At 42.9% G+C, this 19,602-nt stretch overlaps 1 protein-coding gene and 1 long non-coding RNA gene across 3 annotated transcripts; one reads left to right on the top strand and one right to left on the bottom strand.

The window, feature by feature from the left end:
* Positions 1–2,158: 2,158 nt before the first annotated feature.
* On the bottom strand, positions 2,159–19,075 carry LOC129736000 (uncharacterized). The gene is made up of 4 exons (XR_008732086.1): positions 18,401–19,075; positions 12,849–12,928; positions 3,537–3,633; positions 2,159–2,306 (listed from the first exon to the last, which is right to left on the bottom strand). It is a non-coding gene; the product is annotated as an uncharacterized LOC129736000 (long non-coding RNA).
* LOC102056334 (histone-lysine N-methyltransferase SETMAR) lies at positions 14,031–19,537 on the top strand. Of its 2 annotated transcripts, XR_008732084.1 has the most exons (3): positions 14,031–14,173; positions 15,730–17,430; positions 17,597–19,537. XR_008732084.1 is itself a non-coding variant. In XM_055709400.1 (2 exons), the coding sequence occupies exons 1-2, from the start codon at positions 14,096–14,098 to the stop codon at positions 16,525–16,527; spliced, it is 876 nt and encodes a 291-aa protein (XP_055565375.1). In that variant the 5' UTR covers positions 14,031–14,095; the 3' UTR covers positions 16,528–19,537. The 2 variants fall into 2 exon arrangements, 1 of the variants encoding a protein (XP_055565375.1); XM_055709400.1 differs by having other exon boundaries at positions 15,730–19,537.
* The last annotated feature ends 65 nt before the right edge of the window (positions 19,538–19,602 follow it).

Consider the following 19,602-nt stretch of genomic DNA (forward strand, 5'->3'; position numbering starts at 1 on the left):
GCAGCTGCAGTTTATGATGAGACTCCCAGCCCTAATTTAAAGGTCACCAACAATCCTTTGAAAGTGAGATTGCTTTCCACTTTTTCCACATTTCATATAATGTCGTCAGAGCTGACAGTCCACAGCAGCAGCACCACACAGCCACCTGGCCAAGGAGGAACTTCTGCCTTCTTTCCAGTACTCATCACCTCATTAGGCACGCCAAAACTACCTGCAGGAGAGTAAGAATAATCAGTGAGAATGCTGGCACAAATAATTATTTTGCTAATCTGTATTACAATAGTCACATCAGTATTTGCACTCTGGTAACAAGCAGAGGAACTGAAGATCTTACTGTGCTAGAAGGCTACATGAAGGTTGGGACTGGACAGTCAGGATTTGCTTCCCATTCTCCTAAGGAGGGTCACAAAGTGTGATACATATGGAAGCTTCCCTGGTTTTGTTTGTTTGGGTAGGGTTTTTTTCAACCATTCCTAAACAGATTCTAGAAACATCCTGATCTCTATCAAAATTGCCTATTCTTAGGGATCATGGAACCAAGAATACTAGCTGCAGCTGACTAATTTTCTTCATTTCCAAGATTAAAAAAATATGTGGACATGAAAACTAATCACAGCTTTTAAATCCGATGTGTTCACATTTGTTCAGTTCGCCAGCAAGGCGGCAAGCAGCTCACCTGCAGCTTTGGTAAGTACAGGTCTTCCACCTCTTCCTTATTATTTGACTGCTGTGATGAAAGAACGTAATGCATTCTCAGCCACATAGTAAGACAGAAATAACCATAAATCAAGCAGCGCCTTAGAGAAGTTGGGAGGAAAGATGAAAAAACAAGCCATGCCTGAAAAGATGATGTCATATTTGGGAAACAGTGTTGTTAAATGCAAATACCCGAGGCAGACCTGTCAGCTACTAGTTTGTAGATGTGGCCGGTTAAATACTACTTCTGAAGAAGATGCTAATTCCTGTGTCATTCATGACATCGCTCAACTGTGCAACTTTCTCTTTGTTTCCCCAAACTCCTTAAAACAAAGGACCAAATGCCATTCAACCCAAATAATGCTAACCAGAAGCCAGAGCAGACTATTTCCATGGTGCTTCAACTGTTTTCAAAAAGGAATAGCGTTCCCTCCTTCACCTTTGCCTGCTCAGCAGATTGTGACGTGGGCTGTATGCAAAGGACATGCTTCATGGAGGTTAGCATCAAAGACAGGATTAATGATGTTCGGTGATAAATTCCTAAAAACTTCACTTCCTACACGGAGACTCCCCAGCATAACACTGGGATCTTCACATCTGCGGTTTTAGATTCAATTTCTACATCTGGAAATACCTGCTGCGAGGTCCTTAATAGAGCTGGAGAACACCCATGGGGAACTCTTAATCTGTGGGATGCTAGAGCCTGGAAGCATGCAAAGAGCTTTGTGCTTTCAACTTAACCTGAAGAATTTCTTCAAACACATACTAACCCCAGTAAAGCTCTCTCCCGGGAAGAGATTCAAGCTGATACTGAAGACAGATAACAAGAACTCTGTGACCACGCAGTACAGCTAAGCTAAGGACCTTCCTGAAACAAGAAGGCCGGCACCTCTTTCTCTCCACCGAGTTTGACATGCTAACCAGCGGGGAAAGCTCCACTGCACAGCTGAGGAGGCACCCAGTGGCGGAGACAGGGCCACCGCTGGGCTGGTGCACGGGAAGGAAAGGCGATGCCCTAGCACACCAGCTCATCTGCCTGTTCAGCTCCCGAGGACCATTTCCTTCTCCAAAGAAAACACAGATAAGGTCTGCTGGCTGCTTTTAGTCCTTACATTCCTTGTCTTTAGAGGTAAGCCACTTGCACCTAACTGAAACACCTGCAAACCTCTCTCCATCACCACAGCAACACCACCGTCACTGCAAACCAGCACGAGTATCTGCACACTTGGAAAAGTTTAGTTTGGCTTTAGGACCAACAGACAAACGAGGGAACCACTACAGCACTCTGGTCCATTACAAGCTGACCAATCTTTAGTATTAACAAATCATTTAAAAACTGAAGTGATTAAGTGTCCAAATACAAGCCCGTTTTTCTTGAAAACAGTAATGCTCATCCCTTGCCTTACGCCTTTTCCCCAGACACTGCTATTGCTTCTAGTATATTGGCTGAGCAGCACTGCAATTTTCTTTTCAGTTTGCATCCTACGAACTGAGCATTTTTCAACGTGTTGTAGTGAACTGAAAGTTTTTAAGGCTGCAGTCCTACCTCACTGATGCCAAGCTGTGTCAGTGCAGTCCAGATTTCCTTTTTGTAGTATACACCGTGGAGCCTGCAGAATGACAGACAACACTATGTTGCAACTCTGAATTTTATATTTTTTTTTATCTTCTCTGAGGATTTTTATACATGCATAAAGGGTGATTAAGGTTATGCTGTACTTGAGTTGAAAGCAACCAGAACCCAGCTGCTACTGGGCTTCCACCTCCCTCACACTCCTTTAGCAGGATAGAGGGAAGAACACACACATAGATAACATGCTCGTTGTGCTCTAAAAAAATAAACCTATTACTGATTCTCTTTCCACCTTAAAAGCTTTACACCATGATGGAAGCCAACATGGAGAATCATACAGTTCTTGGGTATCCCTTTAAAGTCTTGCTCATAAGAACCTCTAACTCACTCCCAAACTACCTGACCTGCCAGATCACTTGGGATCTTCTGTCAAGAGTTTTCTCTGCCCCTCACTGGGTAATGCTGCCTCCTGGTACCGACACCTTTTCTTTAATTTTTGTTTCATACAAAAGGGATTCACTGCCTCTTCTTTATGGCCAGTGAACTGGGAACGCAGGAATGTGACCCTGTCCTTCCCTCCACCACCCGTTTATTACCTGAAGCAGGTAACCACGGATTTTTTCCCCCCACACTGACTGCTGGATTATACAAACTGCTGCCCTCTGACAAGCACAAACCCCGCAGGACTGCGGGACTGCGCAGGGCTCCTCCAGCACGCTGAGCTGCTCCCTGCTGCACGGTGGTAGCACAGCCCGGGGAACCTGCTTTTCCAGCACCTGTACCAGGCTCTGACAGCCATGCTGAGGGTACGTAACCGACTTGTACCGCACACAGCCCCATTGTCATCTGCTCGTTTTATATGGATGAGCACTTCCAAGCAGTCAATGTTACAACAAACAAGGATGACAGCAGGCTGGAGATGACTTAGAAACATATTCAAAACATGTCCTTTTCACAGAGCGCTGCAGATGGTTAAGACCAACATTGCTGACCTTATCAAACAAACCCTGTTCTTCCCCTGCCCCCCATACTGGTAGCTGCTGTCCCTTCTCCCCAGAAGTAGGAAAGGACAAGTAACTTGCCACCAAGCAGAGGATAGCTAATGATGTTCAAAAATTTGGTGATGGTGGTGATTTCAGCTGCTTCCCAGAAAAAGAGCAATGAATTTGTCTGTGTATATTCAAAAAAAACTTTTCCTGGAAAACTGTTTCTCTAACTAGACCCTCACCAGGCAAGTAATTTCTGAACGCTCTGTCGCTGCAGTTACCTGTTTCAGGAAGGTCCGTTAAGGGGAAAGCAGTATTACAAATGTAGCCACCAAGAGCAAAATGACATCTAGGCAGATTCTTCATATCTTCAAAGTTCTGAAAGAAAATTAATTTTTACTTGGCTCAGGTACAGCTCAGTCCCAACTAATTTTTTTATTCACTTTTTTTTTTTTTCTTTAGAACCTGCATGCATCACTCGAGAGCATCACTCCACAGTGCATCACCCCATGGTTCCAGCTTTGAAGAACTCAGAAAGAAGCTACAAGGGCTTCCTTCTGAGGTGAAGCTGGCAGCTGAGGTATGGGCAGAGATCACAGCTGCTGATTCACTCCCTGGGCATCCAGGAGGTAGTGCCTCCTGCTACCTACAGTATGCACACACATTCGTGCCGTTTAAGTGAGACTTGCACCTGCCTAAGGGTACAGAATTAGACCATTTCTCATGGCTCCCAGTTATTTGGATTGCATTTCACTGTAAAGCATTGAGAAAGACTGAGAGGTACTCAAATTTTCATTCCATAAAACATACAGAAATAGCTTTGCACAGAACACTGATAAAAATTGAGAGATTACATCAAAATGAATAGTTTTGAAAGGTAATTAAATTCTAAGCTACTGGAATGCTACATAAACTAACATTTGTTTTCTAGTAAAGCATTATTTTTCTTTTTCTTCCTGAATTTTCTTTTAGAAGGAACATTTAGCAAGTTTTAAGCATTATGCCTTTGAGATAAATTATATCTAAAGGTTACAGGCAAAACTAGATACCTTAGTTCTACATAAGATGGCTTATTAATTACACTAGATATGCACATACTCATAAATTTGTTTGTATAATTTGACAAGGGGAACTGATTTACTATCACAGTGAAATACTACATTAAATGCACATAATTCTTTATACTACTCCTCCCCTCTTAAAAGCATTCTGTTTGAGTGCATGCCATTCTGAATTATTATTCTGTAATCATTAAGTGATTTATTTAACTGCTACAGCACATACAGTTAACATTCATCTATATCCTTATTCTAATTTCACCTTCATGTTTTCTGTTGTCATACCAACAAGGAAAAATTATGGATTTCATTTAAACCAGAGTATGGTTATGGAACAGCAAGATAAGATAAGGGACTTCTTTATTCTCTTGCGACACATCTTTCTCAACAATGCAAATACAAAAAAAATGCAAAACACAATCTTTTTGAAAGCATAAATAGTACAGAATCCTTGGGTTGGTAACTTTGTAATATATTAAGCAAATATTGCTTGGGGAAAACAGAAAAAATACGACCCATTTTTATTACTGTCAAATCATTTAATAAAGGAAAGGCTGTAGACCAAGATGCTACGTGTGACAAGAACTGGAAGGACTTGTTCCGCAATCCATCATGCCTGACCCAACATTCGCTGAAGATAAAAAATGATTATTCCTGACTCAATCTTCTATTTTACTCTCCAAGCACCATAGTTTTCCAACAGCCTTAGCTCATGTGCGTTTTCAGATGGCTTGCATTCCAACAATTTTTGGGAGAGATTAACCAGCAAGATGAAACCAGATTAACACTACAGTCTCAGAGTGCACAGAGTTCATTTCACATTCAGTGCAACAGCCTTTGCATGCTCATCTTTTACAGCCTGGGAGATCCCTACAGTGTTTGCAAAGATGGAACTGTACATTTCCCTCTACACCTACATTGATTTTGGGCTCACACTGACTGGAAATACAGCTGATGCACAGCATGTATGCCTGAAGACACCTTTAATCAGTACAATATACAACAGAGTTGACAGTAAACCACTGAAAAGAACCACTCCAACAAGAGTATTCACACACACCAGGCCGCACTAGCAGTAAGAAATCAAGAGCAAGAACCTAATAATTTATTTTAAAAATGAAGCCAAAGAAAGTGTCACAAGGGTTTCCAGAAGTGACAGTGATTCTGAGGGAAGGGAGAAGAAGGGAAAGCAAGCATACAATCTCATCCACCATCTGGGATCTTTACTCAATAGCCTGAAGCAGACCTGGAAAAAAACAAAGCCATCTAGATGCTCAATTCTGAGAAGACTACTTCAATCAATATAGTCCTTTGGAACAAATTATGCTAGGATTTTAGGCAAAGATGAAAACACCATCTTAAATGTCTATATAGACACACCAAGGATGTGTTCATATACAAAGGTAGGTACCCACCAGAACACCGAGGTACACACTTGGTATGTGCTCCTACCCTAAATAACGGCATTTCTGTTAGGTCCAGCAGCACCACTCATGTATCCCAGCCCATGGCTGCGAAATGTCAAGCAACCCCAGCTCCTGACTTTCAGTCCACAACAAATCCCCATTATCCAAAGGGACTCCCTGCACCAGGGAACAGTAGCACAGTGGAACATGCTTTTCCAGAAACTCTCAATTATGTAAAGAACCATATCTAAGTTAAATGGGGGTGGAAAACAAAACCTGATCCCATGGAAACTATAAAATTTTTCTTAGCTTCAGAGAAATACCTAAACCAAAGTAATCCTTGAGGACACAATCTCCCAAATGACTGCCAAATGAGAAGGATAAATAAAAAAGCCAAAGTGCCTATTTTCAGAACTCCTAGAAGAGCTATTTTTTCATACTGACAGTTAATTATTTTCACTTTTCTTAAAGGTTCATCCAAAAATTATACAAGCACAAGAGTTCAACTACCAAAGTGCAATTCCAACAACAGTTTTCAAAACACATACATTAAATGTTTCACAAAATACATGTGAAATTACGTGCAGCATCAACCATATTGTAAACAATCTGACTTTTAAATAAAAGCAGCTCTATAAAATACTCATACACAAATTAACTAACCCTAAGTATGTTATGTTTGAGTACTACATCTGTGATAATTTACAAACATACTGGTTAATAACAATGTTATGACCTTCAACAAAATGTTAAGCAGAGAAAAAAGCAATCACGGGTTTGGCAGAATAGCATGAAAATAAGACCCCCAAAGCCCCACAGAAGTAGTTCCCAAATAAAGTCCTAATACTTCACCAAAACTTTTTTTAAATTTCATTAAATACTTTCGGAAGTGCTCATTATTTATTAAATACAGATTAAAGTTATATAAATGGTAAACAATACTCTAATTTTGCATTTATAACTACAAATTCAAAAAGTACATGCCTGTGTTCAGGAGGACCAAAATGCTTCCCTACCCATATATCTCAGGAAAACAGTATTTTGGAAAACATATTTGACTGTTGTTCAGGGTCATCTTTAAGTATGTGAACCTCTGCTTCTCCAGCCTTAGTTAGATGCTTTCCCTCCTCTGGTAAATACTGAGGAAGACCAAGGAGACAGCACATGGCAATCCTTCAGAAGTCTCTAGCCTTACCATAGGACTAAAAAAAGACATCTTCTTTCAGTCTCCCAAGTGAAATTCTCCATTGAAATTTTAGGCAACAGTTAGACAGTCATCTTCTATGACCTAATTATCTTAAGCAGGGATGAGAAAGAAGCTGTGTCTCAAAGAAAAACAAGATTGGGTCTGGGGAATCCCCATAATAGTAAGGGAAACAAAAGAAACTTGAAGATCCCAGCACTGTGAACCTTTCCTCACAGTGTGTAGTATGAACCTCTGCAATGACCAGCCACGCTTCCAAGCACAAAAAGTCAGTATTGCTTTCTATACATAAACATGCAATGTAAAGGCTAAGAAAACATGTATCCCCAAAATACATGTTCTTGAGGGCTTTAGATAGCCCTCAAAACCCAGCTATACAAAGCTACCAGTAACTCTGAGCAGCAGCAAGCCCTACCCTGGCACCAGACGTGTACCTTGATAACCACAAGCACATCAGTCACAACCACCTTCGCGACGCACCACACCAGTGAGCTTCCTGCAAGCTCCCCACAGTGACAAGGTGCCATTGTCACTGTCAGCTGTAAGAAGAAACTGAAGCTTCACCTCAGTCTGGCTTCAGCTATGTGTTCCACAACACGTGGGGGTCACAGACATACATGATCATGACATACCCACCTGAACGACCAGGAATTCACACAGCAAGCGCTAACAGTAACTCAGACTAACTACTGCAGTCAAATCTATCTGGCACTGAAGACACCAGACACACAGTCTAATAAAAATGGAAAAGCTACACTAACCATAAACTAAATCCTTCTGTATAGGCAAGGGTCAAATGAACTGCACAACCACCGTTTTGGTGAAAGGCAGCCATCAGATCTATGCAGACACTCTCTCAACCTCATTTACTCATTTCTTGCAAGCACTAGAACATGCTTTGTATCTGGCAAACTGCTGAAAAGAAGCAGCATGTTAAGCGAACCTACGGAACAAATTTTGCAGCAGAAGTTTGCCAAGCACACTGTAATACTAATACATCAATTTGAAACACTGGCTTCAATCCCTTGAAACCACCCATTACATACGTAGTCCATAGAAGACCCGAGTGGTGTGCAAATACATTTTCCCTACCTACACAGGGCTTGCCAGAGGTCACTGATGTCAAATGAAGTTCTCTCATACAAAGCAGCTGAGCAGCACCAAAGAAATTTGATGTGCACTTCAAAAGGAAGAAATTCCTACAGTCCGCGAGGCACTTCTATTTCCAACTTAATAATGAGTTTCTTTTGAAGTAATATTGTTACACAGAAATCTATTTAATTGGAATGCTGCTATATAGCATTTTCTAATAGCAGAAGTAGAATACTACAGTCAGGACAGATTGCCTGCAAAACATTATTACAATTTATTCAGTAGATGGGTGGTCTTTCCAAGTGGCTCACCTACTGCTGTCAGGCCAAAATACTTTATAGATGTGAATTTATTTAACTGAAATACATTGTGAGACTAACATTCACTGAAATACATTGCTGCTAATCAGGAAACAATTTGCATGGCGAGATTTGAATTGTTCCCATTGTTCCAAACTTGTTTTGCTTACATCTAAGGATGTGACAAAATGTTATGTAACTTTCTTACTCATATGAAAGTCAAGACTTCGGGAGCGTTTGTGTATTGGCAAGATTTATGGTTCATATTACTTAGTCAATGCTACAAGAGCAGCATAGGAGGAAAGATGAAATGCAGAGTCATGTGATAACCAAGAACAATAGCTCAACCACTGGTTAACTCATTTCATGTGTTTCTGCGTCAGTTTTCTTATCTGTAAAAGAAAGGAAACAAAGTTCATCTATCTCTGCAAAGCACTTTGAGATATTTCGATAAACTATGTTATTCAAACACAGCATTTTCCAAGGTCAGTCTTCTCTGCAGAGCTAAGGCATACTTCAACATCTACTTCTTTGGATTTACAAACATGATTAACAGATATTTCATTCCAGCATCCACTTACTTATGGAAGATTTAGCCAGCTCATTAGCACACAGCAGGAGACAGTTTCACCAGGCAGGAGCCCCAGGCACAAGAATGACCCTCAGAAGTCCTGCTTCCAAACCTAGTGAGGGCCAGGTGTGACTCACAGATAATGAGCTTGGCCTTGCAAAAAGCAGGCAGCGTGCCAGCCAAACTCCACTGCACGACACCACAGCAGACCTGCCGCAAAGACTGCGGCCTCTCACCATTTCACATTCTCAGCCCATAAAGTACTTCAATGTACTTCACGAGTGATAAAGCATAAATGAAATGAGCTGTAAATGGACAAAACCTTGTTTCCTAGCTAAGCAATTAGTTGACACTATTAAAGTATTTATTATTTTTTTAAAAGACAGTAAGAGTAATCCAGTGTATGGAGGCGAGTCATACCTCTGGTCAGCCAGATGTTTATGAATAGTACTGAATACAAGTAGCATACCTTAAAATAACCGTGGACTGATCTGAGAATAGGTCAAAAGTAGGAAATAGAAAAATACCTATGTTTTCACTCCCCATCTTCAAATGGCAGACTACTGTGCAGAGAACAGGGGGGCAGGCAGGGGAGCTGCATTCATCATCTATATGTCGTAGGCATCCACACTGACAAAAACATACAAACAAAAAATTTTTTACACCTGGTCTTCTCACAGTTCTCCAAGCACTTAAGAACAGAAGCTGGTATGCAATATCAGATAGCTCATGTCTATATACCCTGCCTAAATACATTGTAGAGCATTTATTTTCAACTGTTTTACTATTAATAAACAATAAACTACAAACATCATAATAAATCCAAGTATCTTTCTGCACTTCCAACACTTTTTAAAATTTGGTTGTTTGTCACCAGTGTTCCAGCCATGAACACACACAAAACAAAACCCTAACAGGGTATGTGTATTTCATCTCACCTGCCTAGCCAAGACCACACGGGAAAAAACCCTAACACCGTAGTGTCTAGACACTAGTCTTCAAACCTGAATAAGCCTTAGAACATTGTCACTCTACTCCACTTAATAGAATATTGATTTTTTTTATACTTCACTCTCTGCAAATCAATATTCTAATAGACATACAATAGACTGGCAGAAGAATAGAGAGTACGTGCCCACTAACCTTATGGGGATGATTATCCAGCAATGAAGGTCAAATCAAAGGAAAATTTAAACCTGACATGAGAACAGCAGCACAAACAGTCTGTAAGCAAGGGAATTAAAAAAAAAAAAAAAATATCTAAGATTAACCAGAAGGAAGAAGACACAACCTAAAGAGAGCATGGATAAAGCAGCTAACAAACTCTCAGACTGGCAGCTAACAAACTCTCTGCACTCAATGCCATGATTTAAGAAGCACTTCAGGTTTCCCGTAGGAAACATCTCCAATATATTGCCTGGGAGACATACTTCCTTTTAAAGTAAAATAGCAAGTTTAAATATCTGAGAACTATCCCAGCAGCCTATTCAGAACAAAGTCAGACAGAAACTATGTGCAATGTAAAATAAAATACTTAAAAGGAATACCCAGTTCTTCCAGAGATCAGTTCCGTAGGGAGCTAGTAAGCTGAAGAGAGCCTTCAAACACGCTCTTAGCAAAAAGCCTTCTTTTGATCACATCTTTCTGGTGCAGGCAGCAAACAACTTTTTGTTGTTTGTCGCTGTGAAATTAGGAGTCAAAGCAGCCACCTTGCATGGCCTAGTAACTTGCCAGTGTAACTTAAGGCAAGCTCGAGACAGAAAATACTCCAACAGTCCAGACCAGTACAAGAGTATTCCTGGGGCTGAGTATCCCCATACAGCAGTGCCTGGTGGGGAACTGACGGAGCAGCAATCCCACGGAGAACTACCCCAGGGGTTACAGTGGAAGCCAAGCTGCAAGTAAGCCCAAAGTGCACTCTCTTTGTAAGTTACGCAAACCTCGCGCCAGGCTACATGAGGAGGAACACAGATCCAGGGAAGCTACTAATGCTCTCTGTTCGGCATGATGAGGTAGCAAGGCAAGCTGTGGCCAGTTGTAGGCCCTCCAGCTCAAAAGATATGTAGAAAAATTGGAGATGACCCAGCAAAGGGCTACCAAGATGGTCAGAAGACTAACCATATGACCAGTAAGAAAAGTTTGAGGGACATAATTCTTGCTCGTTTCTGCAAGGAGGACACTATGAGATAATCTAAAAGAATGCTATGAGGAGTAGTTACGAAGACAGCAGAGTAAAACTCCTCTCAGTAGTGATAAATAAGGCATAAAGGCAAAAAACTGCAGCTAGGGGAGTTCAGGTTTGACATTCTGAAAAAGCTCTCACTGGGAGGCTGGTACAGCCCAGAAACTGGTACCCAGAGAGGATGTGAAATCTCAGGCCTTGAGAGTTTTCCAGAAGTCAGCTCATGAAAGCCACAGATGGCCTGATCAAGTATTGGCAACACTCCCAGTTGAAGAAAGGGTTGCACCAGATAACCAGAATTCCCTCCCAACCAACAGTACCGATGATGACACTATGCATACATGAAATCACTGTATTATGTATTAATCACTTGAGATTGCTTAGCTTCCACCACACTGAAATTAGAAAGAAACCTCTTAGAAAAAGCTTCCTTGATTCCAGGGGCTTCTGCCTACCGGAAAAGACATGAAGTTTCATATTTATTTCTTCTAGACTAGGACTGTGCCTAGTTTTCTGAGCACTGCTCCCTTACTTGCAGCCTGGTAAGTCACAGATTCACACACACCCTTGAGTTTCAACATGAAAATCATCAGCCATGAAAATTCAGTGAAGTGACATGAAGACAGCTCTCAAATGAACTCACAGTTCCAGGCCCAGTTAACCTACCAAATTCCAATTATCAGATGGCTATTATGAAATCTGAGAAATTGCAGAGAACAGTCACAAATTATTAATGAGCAGAAAGCATTACCTACATAGGGAGAGAAACCAACAGCTAAATGCGTGCAACGCATCAAAGAGAAGTTATTCATGTAGTCTCATCCTAGAGAGAGCATAGTGTGCTGCAAAAGAAATTCACAGCTGCACCAGGTGTCTTGGTTCAGCATCACAAAGTTCACATACAGTTCATTCTTTCAGCTCCATTTTAAGCTTGCTTTCAACAAAAATTTTACATAACAAATAAAAGTGAGCTTTCATCAATTTTTCACCCAACCTGGGCATTTCAACAGTTCAACCCATTCACAGCTCAATACAATAGAAGCACTGGGTGGGAGAAGGAGGAGGAGGAAAACAGTGGATTTTCCATGACCTTTTGCAGATTTCCAAAACCCCATCTCCTGTAAATGTAAGCAATCTGTTTCTTTTACTACAGAGTAATGACTCATTACTTCTGTCATTTAAAAATGGAGAAGAATTCCATCTGGCACTAAGGATTAGCAGCCAAATTATGTGTGTCTTGATCTAAAGGTCAATTTGGTAATAACATAGTGCCCTAAACTACAAAACCTAAGTGTATTTTAATATCTGCAATCACTCAATGTTCCAGCATCTATCTCATAAAACTGATCTACCACTTTCTCCACAATGACAAATGCTCACAGGATGAAAGCATCAACCCCAAGAAGGCAGGGCTTACAGGCATCTGCGGGAAACAGCTGTACTGCTGCCTGGGTGGACAAACTGAGACTAGTAGGCTGTATTTAAAGCTTTCCACCGTTTTCATTACATTCAGCTATGAAGCACTGGCACTACCGGTACATTTCCTTTACATTCACAGCAGCATACACTGATCCAAGGTTTAAACTGACCAAAGCCTTCCCCAAAATTATACCGGCCAGATACTGGGACGCACTGATCTCCACAGGTTCATCTTCTATATCTTCCCTTCTCTTACAGGCTAAGTGCAATCCTGAACAACCCCGTTCATTCTCTTCCTGTCAGTTCTGCTAGCCCCATTAACTACCCAAAACACAAACACAGACTTCACCATCCAGTCTCACCTGCACCTCTCCTGGCGCTGCTCAGCTCCTCTTCCAGGCAGGAGGAAGGAGACGCAGCAGGTGAAGGTTCTTCCCATTGCCTGGATATTGCAGAAAGAAGAATCGGAATGGAGTCACATCAGTTACCACCACAGAGAAAGCGGCACACAACTAACACCCTGTTGGAGGGGCACAGAGCATGCTCCAGGAATTTCTGCCTCTTAAGTCTGAGGAGCCAATTTCTGGATGTGATAATTGATTTTAAAAAGAAAGCACGTGGATCACACAAAGGGGAAAAAAAGGTGAAAACATAGTAAGAGTTTCCTCAGCCTTCGGCTCCAAAACAACTGACCCAAGGAGCAAACCACCAGCACCTGAAGAACACAAGTCCAGCTCGTCTTCCCCAGTCACAGCTCAGCCTGCAGTGCAGACAAAGGATGTGACACCGACTGTGGCTGCTTGGCACCGTGCTGCACAGAAACCACTGTCACGAGTGCTTCAGGAGAACAGACATAGCACTGGCACGTCCCAGATCCATCCAGAGCATGGTTCCATGGGTCTGTACTCCCCTTCATCCAGAAAGCTAATAACACGTCCTGACAAAGGGGCTGAGGGGCTGACCAGGGCCCTACCTCTGGGCACAAACCCGAGGGACCCTCACGCAGCCCTGGCAGGGGGACCACTGCCTGCGTCCCCGCTCCAGCTGGCAGCATTTCTAGGCCTCATGAGATCAGAACGTGCAAGTTCCCACCAGCATTAAAAAATACACTAACTTAAACGAAAAAAAAACATACAAGTCTAATTAAAAGTGTAAATGAGACAGGAAGAATTAAAAAAACCCAACACCTAGCCAACCAAAAATCCCCCTAAAACTCAAACACCTTCTAAACAGGCAAAGATTTACAGCGCCATGAAGAATAACGTGAGTGTGTAGCATTTAATTAACCTGTGAAATCACTCTTGTTGTTTTGAGCACTTCCACACCCACCGCACGGGGCTGCGGCGGGGCCCAGCGGCGGGAGCCCCCCGGCTGCAGGCACAGGGCCCGCCGGGCCGCGGGCAGCCCCACAGCGAGGCCGCACGGCAGCACGGAGCCCCCGGGGCGCGCAGCCCCGCCGCGCCTCGCCCAGCCCAGCGGCGCCATAAGATGGCGGCTCCCCCGGCGCCGGGCAGCGCCCGTTCCCGCGCTCCGCCGCGGAGCAGCCAGGGCGCCTGCGCACCGCAGCGCGAGCGGCTGCGCGGAGGGCGCGGGGGCAGCGGGCGGGCGCATGGCGGACCTCAGCGGCGGGCGGGAGGTGCTGGCTGTGGCCGTGGCGCCGCCCGGGGAGGCCCCGCCGGCTTTTCAGGTAGGGGCGGGGGCCGGCCGGGAGGGGAGGGGGTGGAAGCGGCGGGTAGCGCGGCCCGGGCGCCTGAGGAAGCCGTTGCCCGGCGCGTCCCTCGGGGGCTCAGCAGGCGGCCAGCCCCGCCGCGCCGGGGTCCTGCCGTGCGCGCCCCTCGCTTCCCTCGCACACATACGGGCCGGTTTGCCCCCGGTACGGCGCGTTTGGGGTATTTTAGCGGCCCGGTGACGCCGCCGCCCCTGAGGAACAGCACAGCCCCTGCGGGCCCGCCCGGACAGCTGTAACCGAGGGACACGGGGCGGCTGCAGGCGCTGCCCTGCGCCCGGCACGGCCCGGCTGCCGCCCGTGTGCCTCGGGTCAGCGCCGGACGCCTCCCGCCGAGGGGTGTGCTTGCCTTAGAGTCTTCGGAAAACAGCACGGAAACGCTTCCAGTAAGCCGAGGGTTGGGGAGGTGGAATGGGAATAAGAGATGCAATCCGAATAAACCCTCATCTTCCTAAACTGCATGGGGTGCTGCTGTCTTACAGAAATAGGAAAGCTTGTAGTCAGTGAGTGGGGAACAGATAAGGGGCTGTTGGGTTTGGGTAAAGCCAAGCAACTGCGGAAGGTGACATTCATGAGAACAGAAGCCCCTGAATGAACCGGTGTGTTTCACAGCACCCGAAGCTACCAGGCATAAGCTACTGTAAAATGTAACGTTTACTAATACCGCACACTCCAGGCTTCTAAGTAAAGCTTTGCAAGCCGAATGCTGAGAAGGAAGTTGAAATATATAGGTAGCTGTCCTTATGTTTTGATTTTCAAATGTAGCAGTTTCTCTCCCCTTTTATTTTGGAGCAGTCCGTGGTTCTATAACCATTAACCTGCTGGGGGCATTGTTTCATTTTGAGAGCCTGATTGTCAGCTGGGGTTGCTTGATTTGCACCACATCTGTTCCCACCGACAGAATTTAGGGTGAAGCAAATACCAGCTCACGTTGTACCCCCGACAGCAGAGCAGTTAGCTTTTGGTGAACGTGTAGAGATGTGCCAATGCATCGCTGTCATCACCTTCTAACAGAATTGGCAGGAGCAAGTTTGAATGCAACATTTTGAAAAGATAAATTTCAAGTCTCTTCCTTTTTAACAAAAGCAGGCATTTGAAAGTCTGTGACTTATAATAGTTAAGTAGCTTATTGAGGATTTTCAAGGGGGAGGGGGAATTAAAGATACAATTTTTATTTATAGAAATAGCATGGTAACTGGTAAACCAGATCAAATTAGCTGATGTGTTTTTCCTGCTAAGATTTTTTTTTTTTCTGGCTATTAGACTATTGTGAGAAATTCAGTCACTAACAGACTATCGATTCTTTCTCAATCTATGTGGAATAGCAAATTTGCATTCTTTAAAACATTTTAGAAAAGTTAGGCTTGTAGTTAGAAGTTTATAGGTAAATGAAGCGTTCATGGTTTCAGTTCAGTTCAGAGACCAGTCTTTGCCAAACACAAACTTTGTAAAAATGTGATAGCCTCTGGAAAGAAGCATCGAATGTGACAAGGATTTGACTCTTGTTCTCTTTGCAGTATAGCCCAGACAGCGTGGCTGGAGCAGATGGAGAGATTGACCCCACTGAAATCACCTTTCGAGGATGTTTCTGTCGTACCAGCTCCTGCGTGGTTCATGTGTGCTCGTGTCTTTCCCACGGTGAAAGTTACAACAGTTTGTGCCTCAGGCCTACAGACAAAGAGGAGGAGTACACCAGGCCTGTTTTTGAGTGCAACACTATGTGCCAGTGCAGTGAATCCTGTCAGAACAGGGTTGTTCAGAGGGGTTTGCAATTCAGACTTGAGGTATTCAAGACTGAGAAGAAAGGGTGGGGTCTTCGCACTCTGGAATTCATAGCTAAAGGAAGATTTGTTTGTGAATATGCTGGTGAAGTCTTAGGCTTTAACGAGGCACGTAGAAGAATTCAGGCCCAGACATCAAAGGATTCAAACTATATTATAGTGGTGAGGGAGCACCTCCATAACGGTCAGATAATGGAGACATTTGTTGACCCTACGTACATTGGTAACGTAGGCAGATTCCTGAATCATTCTTGTGAACCAAATTTGTTCATGGTGCCAGTTCGAGTTGACTCAATGGTGCCTAAACTGGCACTTTTTGCAGCTACTGATATTTCTGCTGGACAGGAACTTTCATACGATTATTCTGGAAGATGCCATAATTTACCAATGACTAACAGAGAAGAGAAATCTTTACAGGAAGATAAGAGATTGAGAAAACCTTGCTACTGTGGTTCCCGCATATGTGCTTCCTTCTTACCTTGGGATGGCTCCCTTTTTTCCACACTAGACACTTCTTCAGGGAGTTCTCCATAGCTTTTCAGTCCTCATGCATACCTAACCAATATGATTTTCTCTAGCAGTTAAATAAAACTCTCTGTATTCCACCAAGGAAGCAGATGTGTTTTTGAATAACAGCAAAAAGACAAGATTTTGAAAATAACTTCATGCAACATCCTAGAGGCTGTTTTCAAGGTGGATGGTATGAGAGAGTACTGGAGCTTCAAGGTGTTCCAAAATCAGTTACTAAGCCAGGCCTGGTTTTTTTTTCTTGTTTTCTTCTGACAGCATGTTAAAGCAGCTCTCTCAATTTGTACCTCTCAGAAAGAAACAACTTTTAACATTTGTACACAGAAAGGGCATGCGATAGCAAGGAGAAACATCACTGAAAATTACAGAAGAGGGAGACTCAAGGAATCTTGACATCTGCAAGAAAGGCATTAGGTTTCTTAAATCCCATTTTTTTTTAAATTACTTACTGTACAATTTTTTGTTCCACAAAACATTATTTATATAAAAAGCTTGCCCAGAAAAATAAGCTTGAATGCTTTTCCCCCACTGTTTTCCGTCTCCAGTCACATCTAGCTGCATGTCAAAATCGGGTTTTAAGTGACTAGTTCACTTATATTACCATTTAGCTTTTATATAAACAGCACAGGAATACAGGCTCCAAGAAGTATAATCATCCCATCTTTTTAAATCATGTCTATCTTGAGGCTCATCTAATAAGATCTCTGCAATAACAGCAAGCAGCACATCCATGTTACTTTCCAGCACTATTATTATACACTCAGGAAGCCAATTCAGACTCTGTGGTCTAAAGCGGTATGATGCTGTTTTTCTGACTTCTGAAATGGATTGAAGTAGGAAATAGAAACGGACATCTGAACAACAAACAACAAATTTGGCTTTTTATGTTGTTGAATGGCTAGCAGATACGTGAGCGTTCCTTTCAGCTACTAACCAATTTGGTTTTGCTATTCCTATGCAGCCAGACAGTACTAAGCCAGGCCTGTTCTTTCCCAACAAAGAAAGAAGATCATTGCATCTTTTCATCGTTCTTATACAGGTCTAACATGTATACTGCTTTGTCTCCTTACACCAGGGATACACACGAGAGCTTGATGGATGGAGCACATTCTGCTACTGCATGTTACTTCCTTTCTAGAAAAGATCAAATTAAGGAAGCTTCAATTGGGCTTGTTTTGAATTTCCCCCAGCTTTGATATACAAGACAGATAAACTGCAGTGCTGCTTTTTACAGTTGTGCCACAGCATGCCGTCAGGGGCACAAACCCCTAGGTTATTTGCTCTGTACAGTTTGATCTTTACCTGTGTTCATAACCTTTGCCATAACATACACACACAAAGTAGCACATCTCAGGGGGGATCAGCTGTGCTGCAGGCCATTGGTAACTTTATTTTTAAATAAAAAACAGTTTTGTTTTGAACCTGAAAGATCAATCTGATACTGACAAGGGAGATAAAGAACATTTTGCTGTTATTAATTTGCTGTTTGCTAAACAAAATCTGACTTTGTTTTTACCTATACTTCCTTGGTAAGATTTGGTGTTAGCTTCTCCCTGTTTAATGTATGCCTTCATTCTTGTTACAGAAAACTGCTGTTCATATTTACATCTAGCAGTGGTTTTAATTTCGGATGATATTACCATGTGATTTTTCTTAGGGTTAATCATTGTCACTGCTGTCAGTACAGAAAGCTCCCAAAGCATTTCAGCTGCTTGTCAAGAGTACTTTATAAGCTGAGCAGCCATTAAATTCATTCCTTGCCTGATTAAGGGTGCCAGCTTCTACATAAGAGAAGTTCTCCGTATCCTGTAACTCGGGCTGCATGCTGCACTAGACACAGCTTGGGTTGCAAGGTTGCTTGGCCTATTTAGAAGCTTACCTGGTTTTCTTCCTGCAGTGGGCACTCTGACAGCCACCCAGCCACTTTCAGCCCACAGGACTGGAGGACTGGGAGCAGATGATCCAATGTATTTCCTCCTTCCCTCCTGGAAAAAGTTCCAAGACTAGTTTTATACCATCTGCATTCCTCATTTTCAAGATGACGGCACAGTTTGTTAGCTTCCTGTTATGAATACATACCTGGCATGATTTTGAGTAGTTAAGGAAGTGTAGATTTAAAAAAAAAAAAACCAACAAAAAACCTCCAAAACACAAAACCCCAAACACCATTAGCGATATCTAGTCCTTGCATCACCAGCCTTAAACAGAGAACACAGCCATGCCTTCTGTCTCAGTGCAATCCTACCCCACCAGTCCAAGCCAGCTGATGCCATTTCTAGCAAGTAAACCGAGCATCAGTTATCTGATTAGCACAAACCTCCACAGCACGGAACAAGGAGAGAATGATGTACTGTTGAAAACAGCCAGCCACATTAAAAGGCCTTGCAAGACTATGAAATGATGCATTGTCATTGTGTTCTAAAGCAGCATGGCCATTAACAGCCTTTTTCCATATAGGATGTACATTATACTTTGCTGTGCCTTAGCCCTACAGCTGCCCGGGCATGTTGTGGACCAAAATCCTACTAAAAGAAAAAAAATGCCCTAGCAAAGAACTGGAAGAGAAAACAGAGCCTTGTTTCTGCCTGCTGAAGGTCTGTTCTCTGCTTCCTTCAGGTTTGCTTCAGGCTCAGAGCCCCTGCCTGCCACTGCACAGTTTGTGTGCTCAGAGCTCGAAAGACTGAGCTCTGTGTAATCCTCCCTCCTCTCTGCTCTCAAAGGGCAATAATGGTTATCAGTATTTCAGTATTCAGTATTCATGGAAGCTTGGCAATTTACTTTCATTAAAGATTCTTGAATTAATCTGATCAGATTTCAATAGGAAAGATCTTGTAATTAACACAGCAACCATTATCCAAACAAAAGCAGCATCAATGGGAGACATTCCATCTCTGCAGAAGAGCAGACAACTTTCCTCCCCATTCCACCCACAGCACAATGAGTATTGACTGACATACCTGATGATGTAGTATCATGAAAGTGTTTGCTTAAATAAAGTTGTAAGAATTTTTCCACATATGGAATCATGCGTATTTTTTTCAAGGATCTTTTTCCCAGAATAAAACTCCAAAACAATTCTAG

The sequence above is a fragment of the Falco cherrug genome, chromosome 4, assembly GCF_023634085.1.
Source record: "Falco cherrug isolate bFalChe1 chromosome 4, bFalChe1.pri, whole genome shotgun sequence".
Classification (NCBI taxonomy): Eukaryota; Metazoa; Chordata; class Aves; order Falconiformes; family Falconidae; genus Falco; species Falco cherrug.

Coding starts and splice junctions, on each gene's coding strand:
- LOC102056334 (XM_055709400.1), top strand. CDS start 14,096: ATGGCGGACCTCAGCGGCGGGCGGGAGGTGCTGGCTGTGGCCGTGGCG. Junction 14,174..15,729: donor AGGCCCCGCCGGCTTTTCAG/GTAGGGGCGGGG, acceptor TTCTCTTTGCAG/TATAGCCCAGACAGCGTGGC.